This window comes from Convolutriloba macropyga, chromosome 15 (genome assembly GCF_964194025.1).
Source record: "Convolutriloba macropyga chromosome 15, txConMacr16.3, whole genome shotgun sequence".
Lineage (NCBI taxonomy): Eukaryota > Metazoa > Xenacoelomorpha > Acoela > Convolutidae > Convolutriloba > Convolutriloba macropyga.
The window spans coordinates 18,478,408-18,500,060 of NC_134482.1; the positions used below are offsets into that span (position 1 = coordinate 18,478,408).

Sequence of the window (21,653 nt, forward strand, 5' to 3'; positions counted from 1 at the left end):
CGATTATTTAAAAGCGACGAAAATTTCTGGTCGAGAACAGCCTATCTCTATAATATTGTCAACAAACGCACAGACCTTACAGACAACAAAAATATAAAATATCGGATCAGCGACATTTATTGGAAATTCTTTTTTAGAAGTTTTAACGAAATTGACATGTGCACTTGGAGAATTTGCTGCCTGTGCAAAAACTGTAACCCTATTTCGAAACTATCTCATTTATAACGATCAACAAGTGTGCTTCAACCCGTGCATTGCAGAAGCCTGAACTACTACTACTACTATTGATTTGAGGAAAACCACAATTGTACAGCTTTTATATTGCTTTCTTCTACTCTTAATCGCAATATATGAATTATTCACAAGTTTAAATTCAGAACATGAACTTTGAAACAGTTTTAGTGGATAATCCTGGATGAATATGGCTTTGTCTCTGATTCGACCTTTCTACAAATCACAAATTTCGCTTGTAGCAAATTTATGAAAAAATCGGCCTGATGTTGACGGCATAAAGTAGCGCCACCGTTTTTAACACAAATTTGTTAAATAGAATGGTCAAACCAACTATCTCGACTAGCAATGGTGACTTTGAAAGAGTTCTTTGCGATTGGTGATATAATCAACAATATTCGAGCTGGCATTTAAGTTCTGTTCTAATTCTGTAAGTTTTTCTGGACCTCCAAATTGTTTAATTAATTGAGGCTCCGATTTTATGAAAAGAATTATAAAGTTGGCTGAAATTTAATTACACAGCCGGAATCTTAGTTGAAATCTGAACACTTTTGGTATATTAAGCTTATATTGTTCAAAAGTTAATTCAGAATCGTGTCCATCGTCAATAAGTTAAACAAATTTTTTTCCTAGAAGGAAATAGGTCGTCCATTTTCTCATGAGCTGACAAAGTTTGAATACATTTCTGTTCATAAATGCGTTTAGCACAGGGAATACAAAACTACTCCCGTTGTTCAGCTGACAACAGCAGGAAAAGCGGTTCGTTTGATCGTCTATGTTTCTAAAAAAAATTATAGAAATTACATTTTCTTCAATTTAATAGCTGAAAAAATGATGAGAAATAAGTTGGTTGTGGCTTATAATTCAAAAACAATGAAAAATAACCAAAGATCTCAGTAAGTTTTAAGCAAAACAATGGATTTTATATACACCATGGTGACAAAAAGCTACATACATCACAATTTAAGCCATTTGAGCGTTAATTCAAAACTTTTGATCTGCGCGAAGGAAGGCGTAAAATTTTGAAGTTTTCACTGTCTGGAATTTTTATTATCGATGATTAAGCTGCTCTGATCTAATACTTTTTGCCACGCTCTTCAACTTGTCCAATTTTTATGAACAGAAACTAAAAGATTCTTTGCATCAAATTAAAATCTGGTACACTGCAAGCGTGCATATGAATAGATTTTTTGTGACCACGAAAATTGCGTAAAGATTAGAAAGGGATGTTCACACGTCATGTGACAAACGGAAGGGGGTGAGTACAGCTATCAAAAACCTAATGGAAGCTTTAGGTCAACAGCAACAATAGACCACAAAGTTATGGAAACAAATTACAAATAGAACTCAAAAGAATTGTATGAATTTGAATTTGGTTTTGGATATTTTGGCTCTATCAAGCGTTGAACCAATGAATAAATCTCTTAACCAAAGACTCTTTTGTTTCCATACTATTAATATCTATATTACCAAAAAAATATTTAAAAATTGAGAGTGTGAAGCTATACTTATACAGAAGGTAATTATTGGTTGATTGAGTTTTATTACATGTTGTTCTTTAACACAGCAATTCATCATTTCAATCTGATGTGTAGAATAATAGAAGCGAGATAGAAGGCAGGAATGAAAATCAATTTGGAAAACAGCTGTTCATGTGAACAACTTATACAGAAGGATACATGATTGTATGAACGCATTTTAACTCCATGGAGAGACACATCGCTATTGCCAAAATCAAGGTGAGACCATTTTGGTGTCTTTTTTAAAAGAACAAATAGAGTCTTTTGAATCATTGCAAAAAATGAAGAATTTTAAGCGTAAAGCGGCCATAAAACAGAACCACGCTCACATTTGCCTTAAGTACACGTTTTGCCCCTTTTTTTCTTTACAATACGGGTTATATTTGTGTGGGCAGCTACAATAGCAAAAACCTAAGAAATTTCTGATTGATTTTCAAATAGTCCTTACGACAGATAAGAATTTTCATTTCACTGTTTAGTCAGAAACAAGAAAATTTAAGCTATAAAGTTCTCTTCTGAAGTGTTAAATTATTATAATTTAATTATACGTGTTTTTTCTTATTACGTGGCTCAAACCTTATAACGGTTCTAACTTCATTAAATTTTGGAATAAACCCTCAGTGGAAGAATCTGCGATTCGTTCTGAATTCAACTTTATCTTGCTTCTCTGAAAAGGGGACTTGTTTGCTATGAATTTGCTGAAGCGAATCAAGTTTTTTTTACCAAGCTGGATTTCACTTAAGTTTTTAGTAATAATTTTGATTGCGTGAATGAAAAATTAAATTAAAAAAACAAGAAGTACTGCACTTTCTTGATGTTTAACTCAAAGCAAAGTTTTTCACTTATTTATTTGGACCGGAGATAGGAACACTACCATTCATTTGACCGTAAGCTAATTTTCAGGGCATGGATTTTAATCAAACTAAGCGTTAATTTCAATTTTTTTTAGGGTGGCTTTTAGTTACAATGTGCGTGGAATGTAATTGTTTTAAGTCTTCTGAGTGTACTTACGGTTAGAACGTGAAATCTAATGACAACTTTCTGTAAGTACTTAAACTTTTTAACAAAAGTAGGGATTAGTACCATCTTTTGTAAAAATCTTTTTTTTATATATGCATGATGAATTTTAATGGAAATTTTACAAACCTGCATCCTTTCTTGTTTTGATAATAATTTTATGTAACAACTCTGAAAAAGGAGGAGTGAAACACAATTCTGAATATTTTTGCATTTTAATTGGCCAATCAATTTTTTGCTTGTCAACGAAAACACCAACTAATCAATTAAGAATAGCCTGAAAAACTACCAGAAGCTGTAAAACAGTCACTTTTTTCGAAGTAACAATTTCTAGAAGAATTTTGGGTTTTTGCGTTCTTGTTATTATAAGTTTTCCGCTGACGTAAAGCATCGTGAAAAATTTTTTGCTTCTCAGGATAAGTAGTAAAACTATTTTAGGCAATCCTACTGTCTCCAATTTTTTTAAATTTTTTTAGTTAAAATCCAGGTCTGAAGGTTTACAGCAGCAGCTATTGAACTTCTCCTATTGGACTTAGAAAGGATAAATGTTTTTTGTTGTTTTTTTTTGAAGGCAAATGAAATTTTAATTTAATCATGCCTGGGTAAGTTTCAGCTGTAGTTTCTATTTGCCGAAAAAATATTCCCATTCTGCGCGCTTTTTTCAGCACATATTGAAGTTTATTTGGTTTTTTTAGGTAGTCTTCTAGATATCAGCACCAGTTTTTAAGCCCAGGTAATGGTAAATGATAAAAGAAGACTCTTCTTGTTAATAAGCTTTCAAGGAAGGTTAGGTTTCAACAGTTTTAATCAAGTGCTCGAAAAAATTGCCACCACTAATCTTTCTTTTGTTAAATCATATTTCGCAATATTTTTTTTGCGTTACCAATTGGTTTAGTTTTCCAGAGTTGAAAGTTAAATTTCAAAAGTTTGCTTGCTCGTGAAAACTGCCCGCTCTCCAGTTAAGATCAATTTTCGTGGTAGTTATTTTAAATATCTGAACCTTGATTCTCCATAAAACTGTTTGATTACGTTTTTACGCCAATTTAGACCAGTCACGATTTTAAAAATAAAAAAGTAGCTGAGGAAGTACGGATGCACAAAGAATAGGATAAAAAAATTGAAAAAAAATGCCTAACGGGACCACAAGATCAAATGCAACGACCCAACACCAAACAAAAAAAATTGAAAGTTGAAAGCGGACAAACAATAAAAGACCGTTCAAGATGCTTAATTTTTTCCTGTGCAATAAACTAAAGCAGCTACTAAACAATTGCAGTGAACTTGTACAATTTTTAAAATTCAACATAAATTGTTTGTTTCTCTGAAAGCAAAATAAAAAGGCAATTAAAAAAAGTAGATCTATTCTGTTTCGGGCCCCCCAGCTTAGTGAACATAAATTTTTTATGACCCCCAGGCTCATGTGCTATTTTCTTACGTAGTAACGTGCTAGAATCCAACATATAATTTGTAATTGGGGGTCATAAAAAACACTGGGGGCCGAAACAGAATGGATCCAAAAAACAATACAGAACAATTAACTAAACAATTTTTCAGATTTTCATGGTGCACATTTTCAGCCAACATCTCGATATGCAGCTTAACGGTGCCTATGTGAAAATCCGCAATTAATTATACAACAACAAGTTTTCAAACACTTCATGTTAAAGTATTAAAAAAACAATGTCTCTATGCAAAAAAAACGTTTGCAAGTTCTTTCAACGTCGTTTTCTAATGATAATAAATTTGTTGAAATTAGCTTTCTCATAGTATCAAAGTCCTGATTCCATGACTTTAGTGTTAAGAAACAATGAGACGGAAAATTTTTGTCTTGCTATTTTTCGAAATGTTATTTAAAATTTTGACAGCTGCGAAATCCAAATGCGCAGCAGACACGATTGAACCCAAATGAAATTAACCCCTCAAAGCAAGGAGAAAAGGAGACAAAAGAGTCCAAAAAAGAGCAGAAAGCGAGGAAACAGTCGCCAGAGAAAAATGCCACCGGAGGACAAAATACCCAAAAGTCCCAAACTGAAGATCAAAAGGTCAACCCAGCGTCAAACCAGGTCAATAAACCGGCTCAAAATGTGGCAGCTGACCTTTTGACACCTGTAAACCCTGGAGATCAGAAAAATAGCCCACAATCAAGGCCCAATTCACCTGGACCGAAAGAGCCCCCGCCTCCTATTGAAGAGTTCTTCGTTGTCAACTTAGATTGCACTTTTGTACTGCTGTTGGATCATTTGAAGGTCATTTTTTGTTTTTTTAACTCAGTTCTCACCTTTCCACGTCAATATCTTTAGGTTTACTCATAAAAAATTACTGGTTGTTGACATTAATTGTTATCTTGTTGCGTGTTGTTGTTTTCCCGTACGTAAAAACGTCGGAATAGTTGTCTAAAAATAAAAATTAAATTTCGATCAAAATGTATCTGTGGAGAGAATCGAAAGGAATCAATTTTGCGCCTGAAATTAGGAATTATAGAAGCATCGTCTTTTTGAAATTCTAAGTTAGAGGGTAGCAGTATCACAAGTGGAGTCGCAGTACAATCGTATAGTCTGCGTTCAATTTTTTTTGCAAAAGCTTCCTGTGATCAAAATTGCTTATACCAAAAACTGCTTATGATCAAAATTGCCTATAACTAAAACTGCTTATGATCAAAATTTCTTAAGCCAAGGCCTGCTGATGATCAAAATTGCCTATAACTAAAACTGCTTATGAGCAAAACTGCTTAGAACAAAAACTGTTTGTGGTGAAAATTGCTTATAACAAAAACTGCTTATGATCAAAATTTCTTAAGCCAAGGCCTGCTGATGATCAAAATTGCCTATAACTAAAACTGCTTATGAGCAAAACTGCTTAGAACAACAACTGCTTGTGGTCAAAATTGCTTATAACTAAAAATGCATATGATCAAAATTGCATGCTAAAAAAACTTATTATGATCAATATTGCTTATAACAAAAAAAAAATTCTTATGATCGAAATTGCTTATGCCAAGACCTGCTTATGATCAAAATTGCTTATAACTAAAACTGCTTATGACCAAAATTGCATACTAAAAAAAACTTCCTATGATCGAAATTTCTTATGACAAAAAACTTCTTATGATCAAAATTGCTTATACCAAGACCTGCTTATGATCAAAATTGCTTAAAACTGAAACTGCTTGTGGTCAAAATTGCTTATAACTAAAAATGCATATGATCAAATTTGCAGGCTAAAAAAACTTATTATGATCAATATTGCTTATAACAAAAAAAAACTTCTTATGATCGAAATTGCTTATGCCAAGACCTGCTTATGATCAAAATTGCTTATAACTAAAACTGCTTATGATCAAAATTGCATACTAAAAAAACTTCTTATGATCAAAATTTCTTATGACAAAGAACTTCTTATGATCAAAATTGCTTATACCAAGACCTGCTTATGATTAAAATTGCTTGAAACTGAAACTGCCTATGAGCAAAATTGTATACTAAAATTTCTGTGTATGAACGAAGTTGCTTATAGCAAAAACTGCTTAAGATCAAAAATTTTTAAAATGGAAACTGCATATGATAAAATGTGCTTGTGATAAAAATTGTTTATGATCAATATTGCTTATTACAATAACTGGTTATGATCACTTTATAACAAAAACTGCTTAGGATAAAAAATAGCTTATACAAAAAACTGCTTGTGATCAATATTGCAACTAAAACTACTTATGATCAAAATTGCTCAGAACAGAAACTGCTTATGATCAGAAATGCCTATAACAAAAACGGCATTTGGTCAGAACTGCTTATAATAAAAACTGCTAATGATCGAAATTGCTTATAATAAAAACGCTTGTGATCAAAATTGCTTACAACAAAAACCGCATATGATCGGAAGTGCTTGTAATAAAAACTGCTTATGATCACAATTGGTTATTACAAACACTTCTTGTGATCAAAATTGCAAATGACAAAACGTGCTTGTGATCAAACTTGCTTTTGACAAAAGCTGCTAACGATCGAAGTTGTTTGATCAAAATTGCTTAAAATATAAACTGCTTATAATCAACTGCCGGATTGAACATAAGCAACGTGTATGATGATACTCTGGTGGCCATACGTAATTTTGCAAGGAACTCAACTTGGGATATCGACAATGGTTGGTACAAATTTTATCGAATGATAAAGGGATTTGCAGAATATTCTGATCAGAGGACATTATTATCCATAGATTAGGGCAGGGAGGATTATTTCATGTTGTACTCTTTGTGTAGAGAAAACGTTTCTAGCAATGTAAATTCAGTGATATAAAGTCATGTTCAGTCTCTTTTAACGGAGAGTTACTGTTTTACATGTTTTATTGGACAAAGTCAAGTTCCCACTTTTTGGTGGGAAGAGTTTCAACTTTTGTAATATTTACTTCGGCCATCTTGAATTGATGTCTCGTCAACACATGTAATATAATTTTTGTTCAAAAAATTGTCTGTTCCAGAATAAACTTCTGCCCGAGCGAACAAATTGTGACCTTGACCTGATAGACGAAAGTGGCCAGATGGTGAACCTAGCCGAAATGTCTGTTAAGGAGAAAGCGTACAATCTACTCAAAGACGACACAACTTACTATCCTCTCATCATTCGAAAGAACACTGATGGGTCACTGAGTAATTTCGACATATATGGAAAAGAGGTGAGAATGGAAATATTTTCAAATAATTTATGAGCTGTTCTGGCTATTGGTTCTGAAACACGAGCTGTTATGGTTCTATATGGTTGTCATGAGATCAAAAACGCCTCCGAGGTAAAAGCTCCCAAAGGTGTGCATGATCTACGGATACCTGGAAACGCTTGGAAAGTCCCTCAGAGGGTATAATTTATATTTGAAGTTTTCCATCTCCAATTTTTCGGTCTGGGAGATCATTTTCAGTAGTTTGCATAGGAGTAAAAAAAGTTAATCTTACAAGACAAAGTTAATCTTGTAGAACTTTTGCTGTAACCTCTTTCACAAGAATCTGTTATCTATGTTTAAAACGATGCAAAACCTGCTGAAATGAAATTTTTTCTTTCTCAATTTCTTTGATCGGCAAAGAATTATAACCAAAGAGAAAAAAGAATTTCATTTCAGATTTTGAGATGATCAAATAATCTCTATAACAACAGAAAATTATTCGCATTTTGATTAGAGAGAGGTTTCGAAAAAAAGTCAAGACGAGTTTTCCTTGAAAATGCTTTGAAATATGTACACACTCATTTTTCTCATGTTTTGTAAATTCAATCTGACAGCATTATTATTAATAATAAATTATTGCTCTCTGATTGTTCATTGTTGAAATTTTTCTGCATATACTTCTTCCAATTACAATTCTGCAGCACTAATTGTGATATGTAAAAAGCTATAAAGTAATCCAATCTGATTAGTTCCACTCAAGAATTATTTTTCGCGACTTTTCAGGGCAAAATCAGGGCACGTGAAGTACCAATGTTAAAATCCAATAAACGCTTAAAAATGTAATCGGTTAACCGACTATTAGCTGTTGTACATTTATATGGTGAAGTCTGCCATAGTGAATATTTCGCAATCTATTTCGCGATATTAAAAAAGAGTAGGATTGTTCTAACAGTTGTCCAGATGAATGTTAAGAAATTTGAGTCGGTCAATTTTACGCAGACACAATTGGTCCACACCACGCACAGGAAGATGTGTATCTCTGTTGAACAATTTCACAGCTTAAAATCAAAAATTACTCTATTAAATAGAAAATTTTTCTCAGAAACCACTAAGCAGTTTTTTACTGTCAGTGACAATTTACTTATGATTAAGTTTTACTGTCGGCACAACAAGGAAATAATAAATCAGTGCTATAATTTTCCTGAAAATAGATTGATCAACTTGTTCCCTGTTGATCGTTCGGATCTTTCCCATTATGGCCCCCACGAAAATATAGCCCCCCATTAATGTATGTTTACTTACCGTTATAGGGGGCTGTAGGTTATCTGACCACTAAGGTGGGAGAGGGGGCTATAATGGGAAATACCCGATCGATCTTGTTTTCGATTGATTGTTTTAAAACAGAAATATCAGAAACCAGGTTTTTGGTTGTACATTTTGCGAAATCAACTAATTACAGTAAAACAAACCGGAGAAGGTTGGAAAAACTGTTCGTTCGAGATTTAATTCTAAAAAATTGGATTAAAATTTTCTGTCGCTTTATTGAAAGTGACGCCAAAAATAACATTGTACCGGTTTTCGTGTTTTCTGTTTTGGATAGTGCTGAGTATTAATTGCTCTCGAGCAAAGTTTGTAGCAATTATATTAGTCGTTTGGTCTTTTTTATACGATTTTTTGCTTGACCGATTTTTGTCCTGCCCATTTGACTTTTTGTCCTCAAAAATGGAATAAACAAATAGTGCCTAGAGGGCATTAAGTTCTCTTAGAGACTTTCAGCTCACTAGTATCGAAGTACGCGATTCACAAAAACTGTTTTGGAGACGTGTACTCATGGTGTGAATAGTGGTTCTTAGAGTTTGACCCCCGCACTTCCACCCAAAAATTGATTGAATTCTCTATATTTATTTTCAGAAATCTATTTTTTTAAATTGAGTTTGTTTGGAATGAATGGATGCTCAAACATTCTTTATAACAACAGACATTTGTTTGCTTTTTATTAGAGAGAAGTTTTGAAAGAAGTCAAGACTAGAGTTTTCCTTGAAAATGTTGTAATATGTACAGACTCCTTTTTCTCATGTTTTGTAAATCAGTCAAAAATTTAATCTGACAGTATTATTATTATTATTATTATTATTATTATTATTATTATTATTATTATTATTATTTTTATTATTATTATTATTATTATTATTATTATTATTATTGTTATTATTATTATTATTATTATTATTATTATCATTATTATTATTAGAGTGGGAGTATTTACTGACATTTTTTTGTTCAAGCGCTATTGTTTTATTCCAGTTGCTTTTGGAGAGTCCTGAAAAATTAAACATTTGATTAAGATTTACGTAAAAACTAATGCACTAAGCTGATTTGAATTGCACAAACAGATGCTCAAAATAATCAATAGAAAACGTTCAGTTTCTTCTTTTTTAAATTGTTGTTCATAAAAAGCATTTGTCAAAACATTAATGTTACGTTATCGATGAACTAACGCAAAAGATGGATTACACAAAATTGAAAGCACAGTTTTTAAAGACGAGTAGAATGAATCCTAATTAGAGAACAAAACGTATAAACTGAGAATAAACTGGCAGTGAATATTTCGTAGAGACAAAAATTGCAGGTGTGCTCACCGAACGTAATATGGGCTGTGGTAGAGTTATGGTTGTTCTCCATTTTGCCCATGCCAAAGTAAAATTTATAATTTTTGTACTCGCTTCCTTCCCTCCATCTTAGATGTTTGGTGCAGTGTCCTCTAAGGTTTGCTTGTGGGGGGGGGAGCATCCTTCCACGTTTGTTCGTAAATTTTATTGCTGTTTTTTAAAGGATTAAAGGGCAATATAAGAACGAGGAATTGACATTCAAGGTTGAGAAAACTATAAATAAAGTAAAAACGAAAACAATTGAAAAAGCAACTGAAAAGAAGGAAAATTAAAAAAAAAGAAGATGCAACATCTGAGAGGAACCTCTCTTGTTGGTTTTTTTTGTTCGGATAGGTTGATTACACGATGATAGGATATGATGTAGGAGGCTGTTTATGAGCTCTTCTTGAACGGTATTTGTTTTCCTACAATTTAAGATAAGTCGCCTGTGGCTAATCTTGGCTCTATTAGTGCATGTCGTTAGACTTCTTTCAAAATTGGTTAATCTTGTTAATTCTTGTAGAGCTAGTCCTGCTCTCAAGGATCTTTATAGAGAATAGTTAAACGAATAGATAATTTTCCAAATCTTGTGAGAATCTTGTCAGACAAAAAAATGGTTTTTTAAGAATCTTGTTTGAAGAAAATTCTGGCTGAAGATTTTAAGAAGTTGTTGAAGAAATTAAAAAATTGTTAATAGTTGCTTAAGAAAATGAAAATTGGCTTTGCACAAATAGATGCTCAAGAAAACATTAAAAGAACAAACAACTAATGTCCTTTTGAAGTGCTGTTCATAAACTTTGATATCAGTTTTAATAGCCGCCTCAGATTCTCAGCCGGCTATTATAGTGCTCCCAATTTTTACAATTCAAGAATTTGAATTGTATTGGCGGCGCTGTCTTTTTTTAAAGATCTGTTCACACATTTTCATGATTTTTGAAGTCAAATTGGAGTGGTGATTTTGGTCACGCGGAAACAGTAAGTGGGAGCGAGTGGTTTTGTGGCGTGAAATTTTTTCGCTCTAATTTTAAAGTAGAGTGAGAAAACGGTGTTTGAACAAAAATTCGCGTTCTCGCTAGTGGTTTTTTGTTCCACATGCGGCAATTTCACTTTGATTTTTACTGTTTTTCTTTTTTTTGGATCAAACTTTTCTCTAAATGGTTTGTTCAATCCATTCATAGTTCATTCTGGGCCTAGTTTTTTGTTTGAACCAAATTTCCATTTCCCGCTAGTCGTTTTTTGTTCACATGCGGCATGTTGACAATGATTTTCTGTTTTTTTAAAATTTTGATCTGATTTTTTTAGAAATGGGTTTTCGAATTCACTCATTCCGTTCTAGGTCTAGATGTTGTTGAGTCAATGGAAATTCTTTGAATTGTACGTCAGAATTTGTTCTGCTATGTTTTTTACTTCGTCGTACTAAGATTTTTCGCTTTACCTTAGTTGAAAGTTTGTTCAACATTTTGCGTGAAATCTTTCTGATTTCTCTAAGCTAGTTTCACTGGTCATTCATTCTGCTCAAAGTGCTTTTCGACAGCAGTTGCGCATCAAGGCAATTCAAAATGAACGGAGTCAGTATCAAAAATGAATTCAGAAATGAAATCAGAAATCGAAACGATAAAGCCCATAAAGGAAAAACCCATAAAGCCCAGTTTTAGATGTCCGTTACTCAAACTTTGTTCTTATAAGTCTTAGTTGCCATTACTAATGCTTATTGGTATTGATACTAGCTCCTGTATCGTCTCACTGTGAAACAGGAGTATGTTCAACAACAAATTGACATCAAAATAGTTCGCAATTTAAAATTGTTTTTTTTTTTACAAAAATCTTTTTTTTCATTATTTTTTTCTTTCAATCCCATTCGTGGTTATGGGAATCAACGGCGGCTATTTTTCGACAATCTGCAGGTTATGTTTCATTTCTTTTGAAACATTTTCGACTTCTTTTCTATGAGTTTAGTGCCATGAACGTTACCCTAACACTGATTGCTTTCCCATTCTTCAGAAATACATTTTCAATTGTTCTTCTTATAAGGGAGTCAGGAAATATAAGAAATCCGATAGTTTTCTTGAAATATGAACAGAAACTTCCTTTTCTCATGCGTTTAACCGTTAGCCGGTCAAAAAATAAATTTGACATTAAAATTATTAAAATGGAGGTACTGACGTTTTTAATTGCTCTTGAACGAAGTTCATAGCAATTATTGTAAATGTGTTGGTCTTTTTATGCAAATTTTTCGCTTGACCCTTTTGCTTTTTTCTTCTTGAACATTCTTTGACTTCTCAAGTGACTTTTTCATGCTTTTTTCTTCATTTTTGAGTGATTTCTATTGCTCTTACTCTGAAGCTAAATGGAGGGACAAATAGCACAGTCGGCAGTGCAGATGGTTATGAAGCGGGAGGTCGATGGTTCGAATCCCGGTGAGGTCAAATGTTTTTCTACCCGCCTGTCGTTCGAGAGCAATTCTTCCAGCATTAATCGGTTTATGTTTTGGTATTTCAAACGCTATTTTTGTGAATTCCAGCTGCTTTTGATTGACGATCTCAGAAGGGCATTGAATATTTGACCAAAAATGAAAATTTAAGCAACGTTTAATTTGCTTAACTGTATTTGTATTAGAACAAACATATGCTCAAAGTAATCAACAAACCGTCAGTTTTTCCTTTTTAAAACAGGAAGTTTTAGCCATAAGCACTAACGTTCCGATATCGAAGAATTAACGCAACGCTTGTATTAAAGAAAAACAAAATAATAATTTAGTAAAGTGGAGTACAGTAACTCCTAATCAGACAACAAAAAGCATAAAACAAGAATAAGAAAACTGGCAGCGAAATTCCGAGAGATGCGAATTGCAAAAACAAATTTTGCCCGCTTCTTTTCCTACCTCATTTTATCCGGTTTTGTTTTTTGGAGACAAATTAAACAAAGAATTCTTTTTGCTGACTTTTGTAAGAGTTTTGTTCGAAAATTTTACGCTTTTAAAAATCTTGTACAAATCTTGTTGGAAGAAGTGTCGGTAAAATCTTGTGAGAAATTTCTTTTTCAACTCACGTAGGAAGTTTTTAAGATTTAACAACGTCATTTAAAACCTTGAATGATCTCAAAAGATAGGTTTGTTTTGGTTGGTTACCCGAGCTGACACGGTCCATCTATAAATTTTATATGTATCCATATGATAAACGCTTATGATTCATTTACGGCTGCAACTTTTAGCGAACCTTAGTTTAGTCATGCTTCAGGAAAGATGTCACAACGTTCTATTTCTTATTTCTGAGTTAACTCAGGAGATTCCTGTGAAATGAAGTAACCAGCGTGAGGTCATCGTTGCTGATTTTTTAAATTTACCCAATGAGACCAGACCCTCCTGTTTCAGACTTTGGTTCCTTCAATTTCTGTGAGCTTGTGTTCTTGTTTTAAAGACAGTATGCATCCAGATTGCAGACGCCACAAATGATCCGTTCCGGTCTTCAGCTCGTTCACAGTAATTGAAAAAGCACTCAAAAATGTGTTTCTATTCTATACTTCGAAATGCTTAGACTGAATTGCTTTTCTTTTTACATCCATTTTTCTTCTCACATTTAATAATGTTGATTTTTTGTCAAAAAGGCTTAAACATAACAATTCAAATTTTATTAATTCTTTTTACAAAGTCTCAATTAATGATCAACAAACAGAAAATAGAGTACATAGTCTTATTAACCAAGAATGGGTTGACAAACCCGGTTTCGAATGTCATCGATGAATAATTTAAAGAATCAACTAGTGTGAAGTATCCTGGCGTAGTTATTAATATCAAATAACATTTTCTTGAGTTTCAGCAATTTTCAAAACACTGAGTGAAAACTTATATGACAAGACAGAAAAATATTACTCAACACGATTGTTTTCAGTCAAATAGACTATTCAGCTTCAATTTCGGTAGATTTTCACAAACATTTATGACATTTCTGGAAAGTCAATTAAATTGGGGATTTAAAACCTGTTTCAGTAGGAAAAAGTACAAATTCGCCGATACACAGATCTAAAAATTCGTAATGGAAATTAACGGTTTCTTTTCTCTCACAGTATTCAGTATTGTTGTGCAAATTGTTTTTTATCGTTTACTCAACAGCGACCCTTCAGTTTTAAAAATTGAATCTTTTCCACTGTGAGAAGAAAAATATCGCACGTCTAAAAACTTACGTTTGATATAAAAAGGAACACTAAATATTTTGCTGAATTTTGTGGCACAAGACATTCTCTTTTACGATAGTCTACCTTCTATTATTAGACTTAAAACATCGAGAGCTTCCTTGAAAATCGAGTTGGAAGAACAATTTGTTCTTCCATTTAGTTGAAGAGAAATTTTGAAAGACCCAAAATAATTTTATATGCATGATATCGTTGAAAACAAACGATTTTAAATTTTAGTGACATTGTAAATCTTCACGCTGTGCATAAAAAAATTGGGCATAAAATTTTAGTCCCAATTTTACTATTGTAATGTCATGGTCTTCAAATAACTAATTGGATGTTTTTTAATTTCTCATACTGATAAATTCTTAACTGTAAATTGTCTCTTTACTCTTTGCTTTTTGTTCTTATTTGTATTAGAGGTATATATTAATGTTTTTTTATTGCTTGCTGGAGCTAAATGGAACTTTTTTTCAGGAATTCAGCCAAGAACAGATCTCAAAATTAGGTCTTCAAATAAAGAAAAGTGTGAACAAGCTGTCGAAGAAAAAAGCAGGAGCAGCTGACAATACAGAGACAGCTGAAACCCATCCGGAGGGGGGCCAAACAGCTGTCCAGTCATCAACAGGAAAAGCAAGGAAGAAAAAGAGTGACAAAACAGCCGGGGAAAGCTCGAGCTAATTTTCAACGAATTAAGAGATGAAAACAATTTTTAGCAATAACCAATTTCGTGCAATTTTTGCAAAAATTGAATTTGTAAGAAGTGTTATTTAGTTTATACGCCTCCCTGGCTTTTATGATATTTCTTATGTTATACTTCTTAGCAATTTAGAGCGAGTGAGTCCTGAATATAATTGGATCAATTAGGGAAGAATTAAATGGATGTCTTCAAGTTGATGCCCGGTGTCTTAAGAAGAGTACTTATTAAACCGCCCGGTGTGAGGTGGTGGAGTAACACAAACCGGTTGATCCAGACAAAAAATTAGCCATGACTGGAATTAGCTAGCATTAGCGCGAACTACCACGAAATGATCCGACCAAAACGCGTTTATATTTTGGCCCTGCGAGCTATTCAAATTTTCGCGACTATGAATTAGAAGTGCGACGACTCCAAATTGTTCTATTATGACCAGACCGTGTTATCCAAACGATAAAGAGCCATAATCACATTCTCAGACAAAAAGTTCACTTGACGAGAAACTCTTATTTTCTAAATAGCGCAAATTTCTGCATTTTAAGACAAGCATGACCCGATGGAACAGATAGTGGAAGGATGCGCGACCATGATTCGACAAAAAAATTGCGACAAAACAATGCAAAATTGCTCGACTATAACCAGAAATTTTTTAATATATGCTAAATTTTTTGTCTCATGATTTATTCTTTGCAAGTTTTATTTTCCACGAGCGCTACTGCTTAAAATATCTGTGAAAATTGCGATATAAACTCCCAATTATAACTGATTAAACGTCGAACAAAGAATTAAATCTATTTTTTATTCTGTTTTAGTTCTGCATAATTCCACAAGAATTCAAAAACAAACAAACTGAATACAGAACTACAAAATCTTAAGATCAATCTTGCTTCCCTAATCCTAAAAGGAGTATTTTTTCTCACAGGCTTGAAATTTTATATTGTTTGTGTTGACATGAAGATCATGCTGATATTTTACTTGAGTTACCTCTCTCAGCTGAGAGTAGTGGATAAAACAAGGGATTCAACCACCAGTAAAATTTGTCCCTTTCTCCTAACGCTAATCGCGCATGTCGAATCAGGCCAAATTTTACTGTTTGTTGAATCCCTTGTTTTATCCAATACTATATTCACCACTATAAATACATACTACGCGCACAATTGTGTACAAAAATGTACATAGCCAGTATAATTTATGTATTTCATACGCTAATATCCAAAAGTTCTCAAAGCTAGTTTTAAGCCTAATTTCATATCTAATATACCAAACTATATTGAAATAAATCAGGTTAATCATCTCACAAAGTTTTTTTTCAATAGAATCGGATGGACTGAGAATAACTCAAAATTGCTTAGAATTGGATAATAAGAAACAAGTTTCTTTAAAATTTTGACTTTAACCAGGAGACGATTGATCTATGATGTTTAACTGAGTGATTCTATGTACCTGGTTACATTTTTGAGCCGAGTTTTGAGAGGTCTTGTTAAAAGGTTGACTCGCCTTTACCACGCTACGGCAGTACTGCTCGACCTTTCCTAATGGCAACTGTGGGGGAGGGTGCAACTACAGAATGCTTGAACACTTTTAATTTTAATTATTAGGCTGACTGAAGTCTAATATTAAGCTGACTGAACAATATTAATGTATCATTTGTAGGGATATCGATATCAATATTAATATTAATATTAAATATATTTCTGAATAATCAATCACTCATTTATCATTTATGAAAATTGTAATTCTGTCATGCACCTAGATTGTAGCTGGCTATCCTTCTGAACTTCTGCCAAAAACATTGTTAGGAACTTTTTCCATTCTGAGTAGTAGTCTGTTGAGACTAGGATCCTTGGATAGCTTTCACATGCCTGAGAGAAGTTGATATAACTCTGGATGGTACAGTAGGAATATCCTTTATCGTTCAGCAGTTGTTTCCAAGCAATATCCTTATTGTTTTCTTGATGATTTTGTTTCAATTTCCCCCATATGTATCCTCTGTCAGAAATTGTCAGTAGATATAAACGATTCAGCTTTCCCTCCATGTTATTGACTGTGGTGAGATAAGACTCAAATTCACCAATATTGAATGAATTCCTGAGTTTATTGTGGAAAGATAAATATTCCGGCACATTCACTTCAAACTTGTCCAGTGTTTCCTGATGCTCGTAACTTAGTAGGTCCTTCTTGAACGTGGAGTGGAACAACTGGAAGAGTTCTGTTTTAGTTCGTTTTCCATTCTCACTTTCATGTTCGGCGGTGTTGTCGGGTTTGCATTTGTTCTTCTTACAAAATGTAATCATTTGAGTTGTTAAATTAGTCGACTCGTTTATATTCTCTTCAGATAAAGAAGTGGATGATAAAGCTCCAGTTATTAAAGTCTCGTCAAATGACGAAAATTGTTTAAAATTTTTCGCTAGTTTTTGTAGTGAAGTGAAACTCATGATGAATAGCCAAAAAATGCCGTGGAGAATAAAGGTCCCCACGTGGAGAATTATTCTAGAACATTCTTTTTTCTAGAATATTCTGACATGATTTTTAAGTTGAAATTAGTTATCAATTCCCAAGTAATTACATGTTTTAAAGTAAAATAATAATTAAATCCTTCTATTAAATTGAATGATTTGTATGATCTATTAAAAATTAAATAAAGATTTTAATAAATACTCACTTTACTAGCTAATTTTTAAGGGTATCTTATATTCAAAATTTTCACTTGTTTTCATTCTGTTAGTGGTGGTGGCTTTCTTTGTCAATGGCGGCGGCCATTTTAGCATGACATGCACTTTTCATTCGATCTTCTAAGCAGTGTAATGCGATGTTAAACCAAGCTTGTTGACTTCTTATACTATTAGCGGTTGCTAAATATGAAAGAAAGCGAACAATAATAGCACAGTCAAAAACACTGAGATCGGTGGAAACACAATGAAGATAAATACATAGTCTACATTTCCTATTTCTAAATCTATATAATGATATATTTTTATAAACATTACACATGCTACACGTTAGATATTGATCAGGATCAGAATAATGATATCCCAAATGTTCTATATAATCTTTAACCTTAACCATATTTTTACATACATAACAAGAATATTCTAATTCTTTACAATTATTACAACATTCTTTCCAAGGTTTATTTATACACTTATCGCATTTCATTTTCATTTTTCGAAAAATTGTTTTTTGATTATTTCCCTAAAAAAATACATCATGTCTCAATCAACTAATACTAGTGTCATAGACTTCTGCGATGTCTGTAATCTATCCTTTGAATCAAAGAAGGCTTTATACAGGCATCAATCATACGATCTCAAACATAAGGAACTATTGGAGAAAATGTTTGAGTCTGAAGAAGAGGAAATCTTGGAGAGGGTGTATAATTTGGATGAAGATGATTTTATTATTAAAACTAAACCAGCCACCAAACCTAAAACTAAAACTGAAGAGGATATCTACACCAGAATTAAGTATGAATGTAAAGAATGTCATGAAGAATTTAGAAGTAAAGTAGCTCTAACTACTCATTCATTTAGTCACAATCGCATGTATCTAGAAAATACAGAAGACTTCGATATAAACTCAAGTCAGAACATGAGAGAATTTTACATTACTGATAAAGGTGGGAATTACATTGAAGATATAGATGAAGCAACTAATTACTCTTTAGAAGAAATTAAAAACTGTTACCAGTTTCGTAAAGTAAAGAGTTTTAAATATAAGATCACGGCTGAATTTGATTATAAGAAGAGAACCAAAGAAGAAGTTAAAACAACTAAAATATTCTTCAATACTGATTATATTAATAATAATGCAATATATGAATATGGTGACTTCAATCGGTGGCCAGATTTCCAAAAGGAAATATATGAAGGTTATGGTTATGATTTTGAGTTTCTTGGAATAAGAAGTGTTCAGTTAAACACTGAACCAACTAAAGCATCTATTGGTAGTTATATAGATTTACCTCCTGATCTCAAAAACTCTAAATCAATATTAAATATACGTAGTTATAGATACAATTGCTTACAACTAACTATAACTGCTTGGCTACATCCCGCCCCACACCATGCAACTCGAGAAAATAAATAGGTAGATAAGCTAATTGAACCAAGACAACAACATGAAGATGATTTTGCTTATATAATAAGAATACAGAAATTGTATAATATTAATATTTGGGTATACACACCTTGTGGTAATGGTAAAATAGAATTGTTTAAACAAGTGGATGATTTTAACAAAGATAGAAAAGATGTAAGAATACTAGTTTGGAGTAATGGTCAAATAGAACACTGTGCTCTAATTAAAAACATAGAAACCCTGTTAGTTCGCCCAAATAAAAATAACAAAAAATATTATTATTGCGATAGGTGTACCTATTGGTTTAACTCACAAATTAAATATGATAAACACGAATGCAGCACCTCATTCAAACCAGAGATTGTTTGTCCTAAGAAAAAACATATTACTTTTGTAAATGAACACAAACGTCAGAATATAAAAAAATATTATAACTGCCGATATGGAATGTTGCATTATTGAAGTTACAACTAATGATTGTAAATATGTAATAGCTGAACATATTCCAATAGCTGTGGGTTACACCTGGCAAAGTAACTTCAAACACTACTTCGGTCTAGGCTGCATCAAAAGATTTGCTAGAGATCTGTTAGAAATAGAAACTGAGAATAATTTCAAACATAATGAAAAGATGATATTCACAGAAGAAGATAAATTATATCATGAAACTAATAACACTTGTCATATCTGCAGTAAAACATGTATTAATAAAGTAAGAGGTCATTGTCATAAAACTGTTAAATATAGAGGACCAGCATGTAAAATATATAATCTAAGATACAAACAACAAAACTTCATTCCTGTAATATTCCATAATGGCTCTGGCTATGATTTCAACCTACTATACAGTGAACTCTTTAAACAGAATAATGTTAAAAGAAAAGCAGATAACATACCACTAGCTGCTGGTAAATCTAAGATGTTTAGCATTGGTTGTCTCAAACTCTTAGACAGTTATAACTTCTTAGCTATGCCTCTAGATCAAATGGCAAAGATATACGGATGTAAAACTAAAACATTATATCCATATGAATACTTTGGGTTAGAGTCGTATAGTATCAAAGCTACCTACCAAGAAGCTATAGGTAATCTAAAAATAGAAGACTTCAAATCCTCACTACATAATAAATTACCAACACAAGAAGAAGTCGATATCTTTAATAATGAAAACAGTCATAAAACTGGTAAAGATCTAACTATAGAGTATTTACAGAATGATGTCGAAATATTAGACTATTGCATGAATGAATATGTTAAACTAAGTATGAAAGAATTCAAGCTCAATCCCCTACACTATGTAAGTCTCCCAGGTTATAGTTTTGATTGTTGGTTAATGTCAAGCGGTGTAACAATAGATACATTACAAGATAAACAAATGCTAGATGATTTTGTTGGAGCAAAGAGAGGTGGTATATGTGGAATAATGGGAGATAGATATATAAATATTAGTAATACTAATACTAATGCTAATATTAATGATAATACTAATACTAGTACTAATACTAATACTAATGATAAAGTTATTAATAGAAATATATGGTACATAGACGCAAACAACCTATATGGTTATGCAATGATGCAAAATTTACCTTATAAGGATTTTGAGTTTATTATTACTACTACTCTAGTTGTATTATTGAATACTCCAGATGATAGTGATCATGGTTACTATATAGTTTGTGATATTGATTATACTAATGAATGTAAAGAGAGAACAGAACAGTTAGCACTAATGCCTAATAAAAGAAAGATAAATGATAATGAATTGGGATATCTGCGAAGCAGTTTCACTGATCAAGAAAGAGATGGAGTCAAAGCAAGATCCGAGAAGCGGCTTCACCGATCAGGGAAACTGCTTCACCGATCCTAGAAATTAATCTTAGACCAAAACAACAAAACAGAATATATGGTTCATTATAGGATGTTAAAGTTCTATGTTAAGATGGGAGTAAAAGTAACAAAAATACATAGAGTAATTAAATTTAAACAAGATTATATATGTAGCGATTATATACAAAACAATACAAATAAAAGAGCAACAGCTAAAACTGAAGCAGAAAAGGATGTAAGGAAATTAACGAATAACTCATTATATGGAAGAATGTGCATGAATCCTCTACACTTCTTTCAAAGCAAGTTCTTGCATGATGAAGAAAAGATAATGAAAGGTGTAAGAAAACCAACATTTAAGAATATAACTAGATATAGAGATTATAGCCAAATAGAATATATAAAGAAAAAAATAGAATATGATTCTCCAGTATATGTAGGTGTTACTATCTTAGAATTAAGTAAATTACACATGTATGGTGTATTTTTTAATATTCTACAACCATCCCTCAAAGATCTAACACTTCACTATATGGATACGGACAGTTTTGTATTAAGTTATAGTGAAGGTAAAGTTAGTGATGAGCATATGGACTTAAGTAATCTAGACATACCTATAAAAACTAATAATAAAGTCCCCGGCAAGTTTAAGCACGAGCTGGGAAGTAGGATTATTGAGGAATTTATAGCATTGTCCCCCAAAACATATAGCTTCAAAAATTATCTTAAAAACACTAAAGAAAAAGGAATAAAGAAGCATAATAATGCTAGGCACATAGATTATTTTGATGCATTAATGAATAATACAAAGAGAAC

The 21,653-nt window shown here is 32.4% G+C and overlaps 3 protein-coding genes across 4 annotated transcripts in view; 1 reads left to right on the forward strand and 2 right to left on the reverse strand.

Moving 5' to 3' along the window:
• The window catches only part of LOC142354324 (uncharacterized), a 498,674-nt gene that overhangs the window by 175,550 nt on the left and 301,471 nt on the right, over positions 1-21,653 (reverse strand). The gene's annotated exons all lie outside the window — the stretch shown is intronic.
• The window catches only part of LOC142354323 (nicotinamidase-like), a 496,312-nt gene that overhangs the window by 173,194 nt on the left and 301,465 nt on the right, over positions 1-21,653 (reverse strand). The gene's annotated exons all lie outside the window — the stretch shown is intronic.
• LOC142354233 (uncharacterized) lies at positions 1,693-15,357 on the forward strand. 2 transcript variants are annotated; one of them, XM_075406484.1, is made up of 4 exons: positions 1,699-1,970; positions 4,634-5,014; positions 7,242-7,436; positions 14,711-15,357. In XM_075406484.1, the coding sequence occupies exons 1-4, from the start codon at positions 1,938-1,940 to the stop codon at positions 14,912-14,914; spliced, it is 813 nt and encodes a 270-aa protein (XP_075262599.1). In that variant the 5' UTR covers positions 1,699-1,937; the 3' UTR covers positions 14,915-15,357. The 2 variants fall into 2 exon arrangements, with proteins under 2 accessions (XP_075262600.1, XP_075262599.1); XM_075406485.1 differs by lacking the exon at positions 4,634-5,014 and having other exon boundaries at positions 1,693-1,970.

Bases quoted from the DNA above. Each gene is read 5' to 3' on its own strand.
- LOC142354233 (XM_075406484.1), top strand. From the start codon at position 1,938: ATGGAGAGACACATCGCTATTGCCAAAATCAAG. The intron at 1,971-4,633 runs GTGAGACCATTT...AAATTTTGACAG, and splicing joins TCGCTATTGCCAAAATCAAG to CTGCGAAATCCAAATGCGCA. The intron at 7,437-14,710 runs GTGAGAATGGAA...ACTTTTTTTCAG, and splicing joins TCGACATATATGGAAAAGAG to GAATTCAGCCAAGAACAGAT.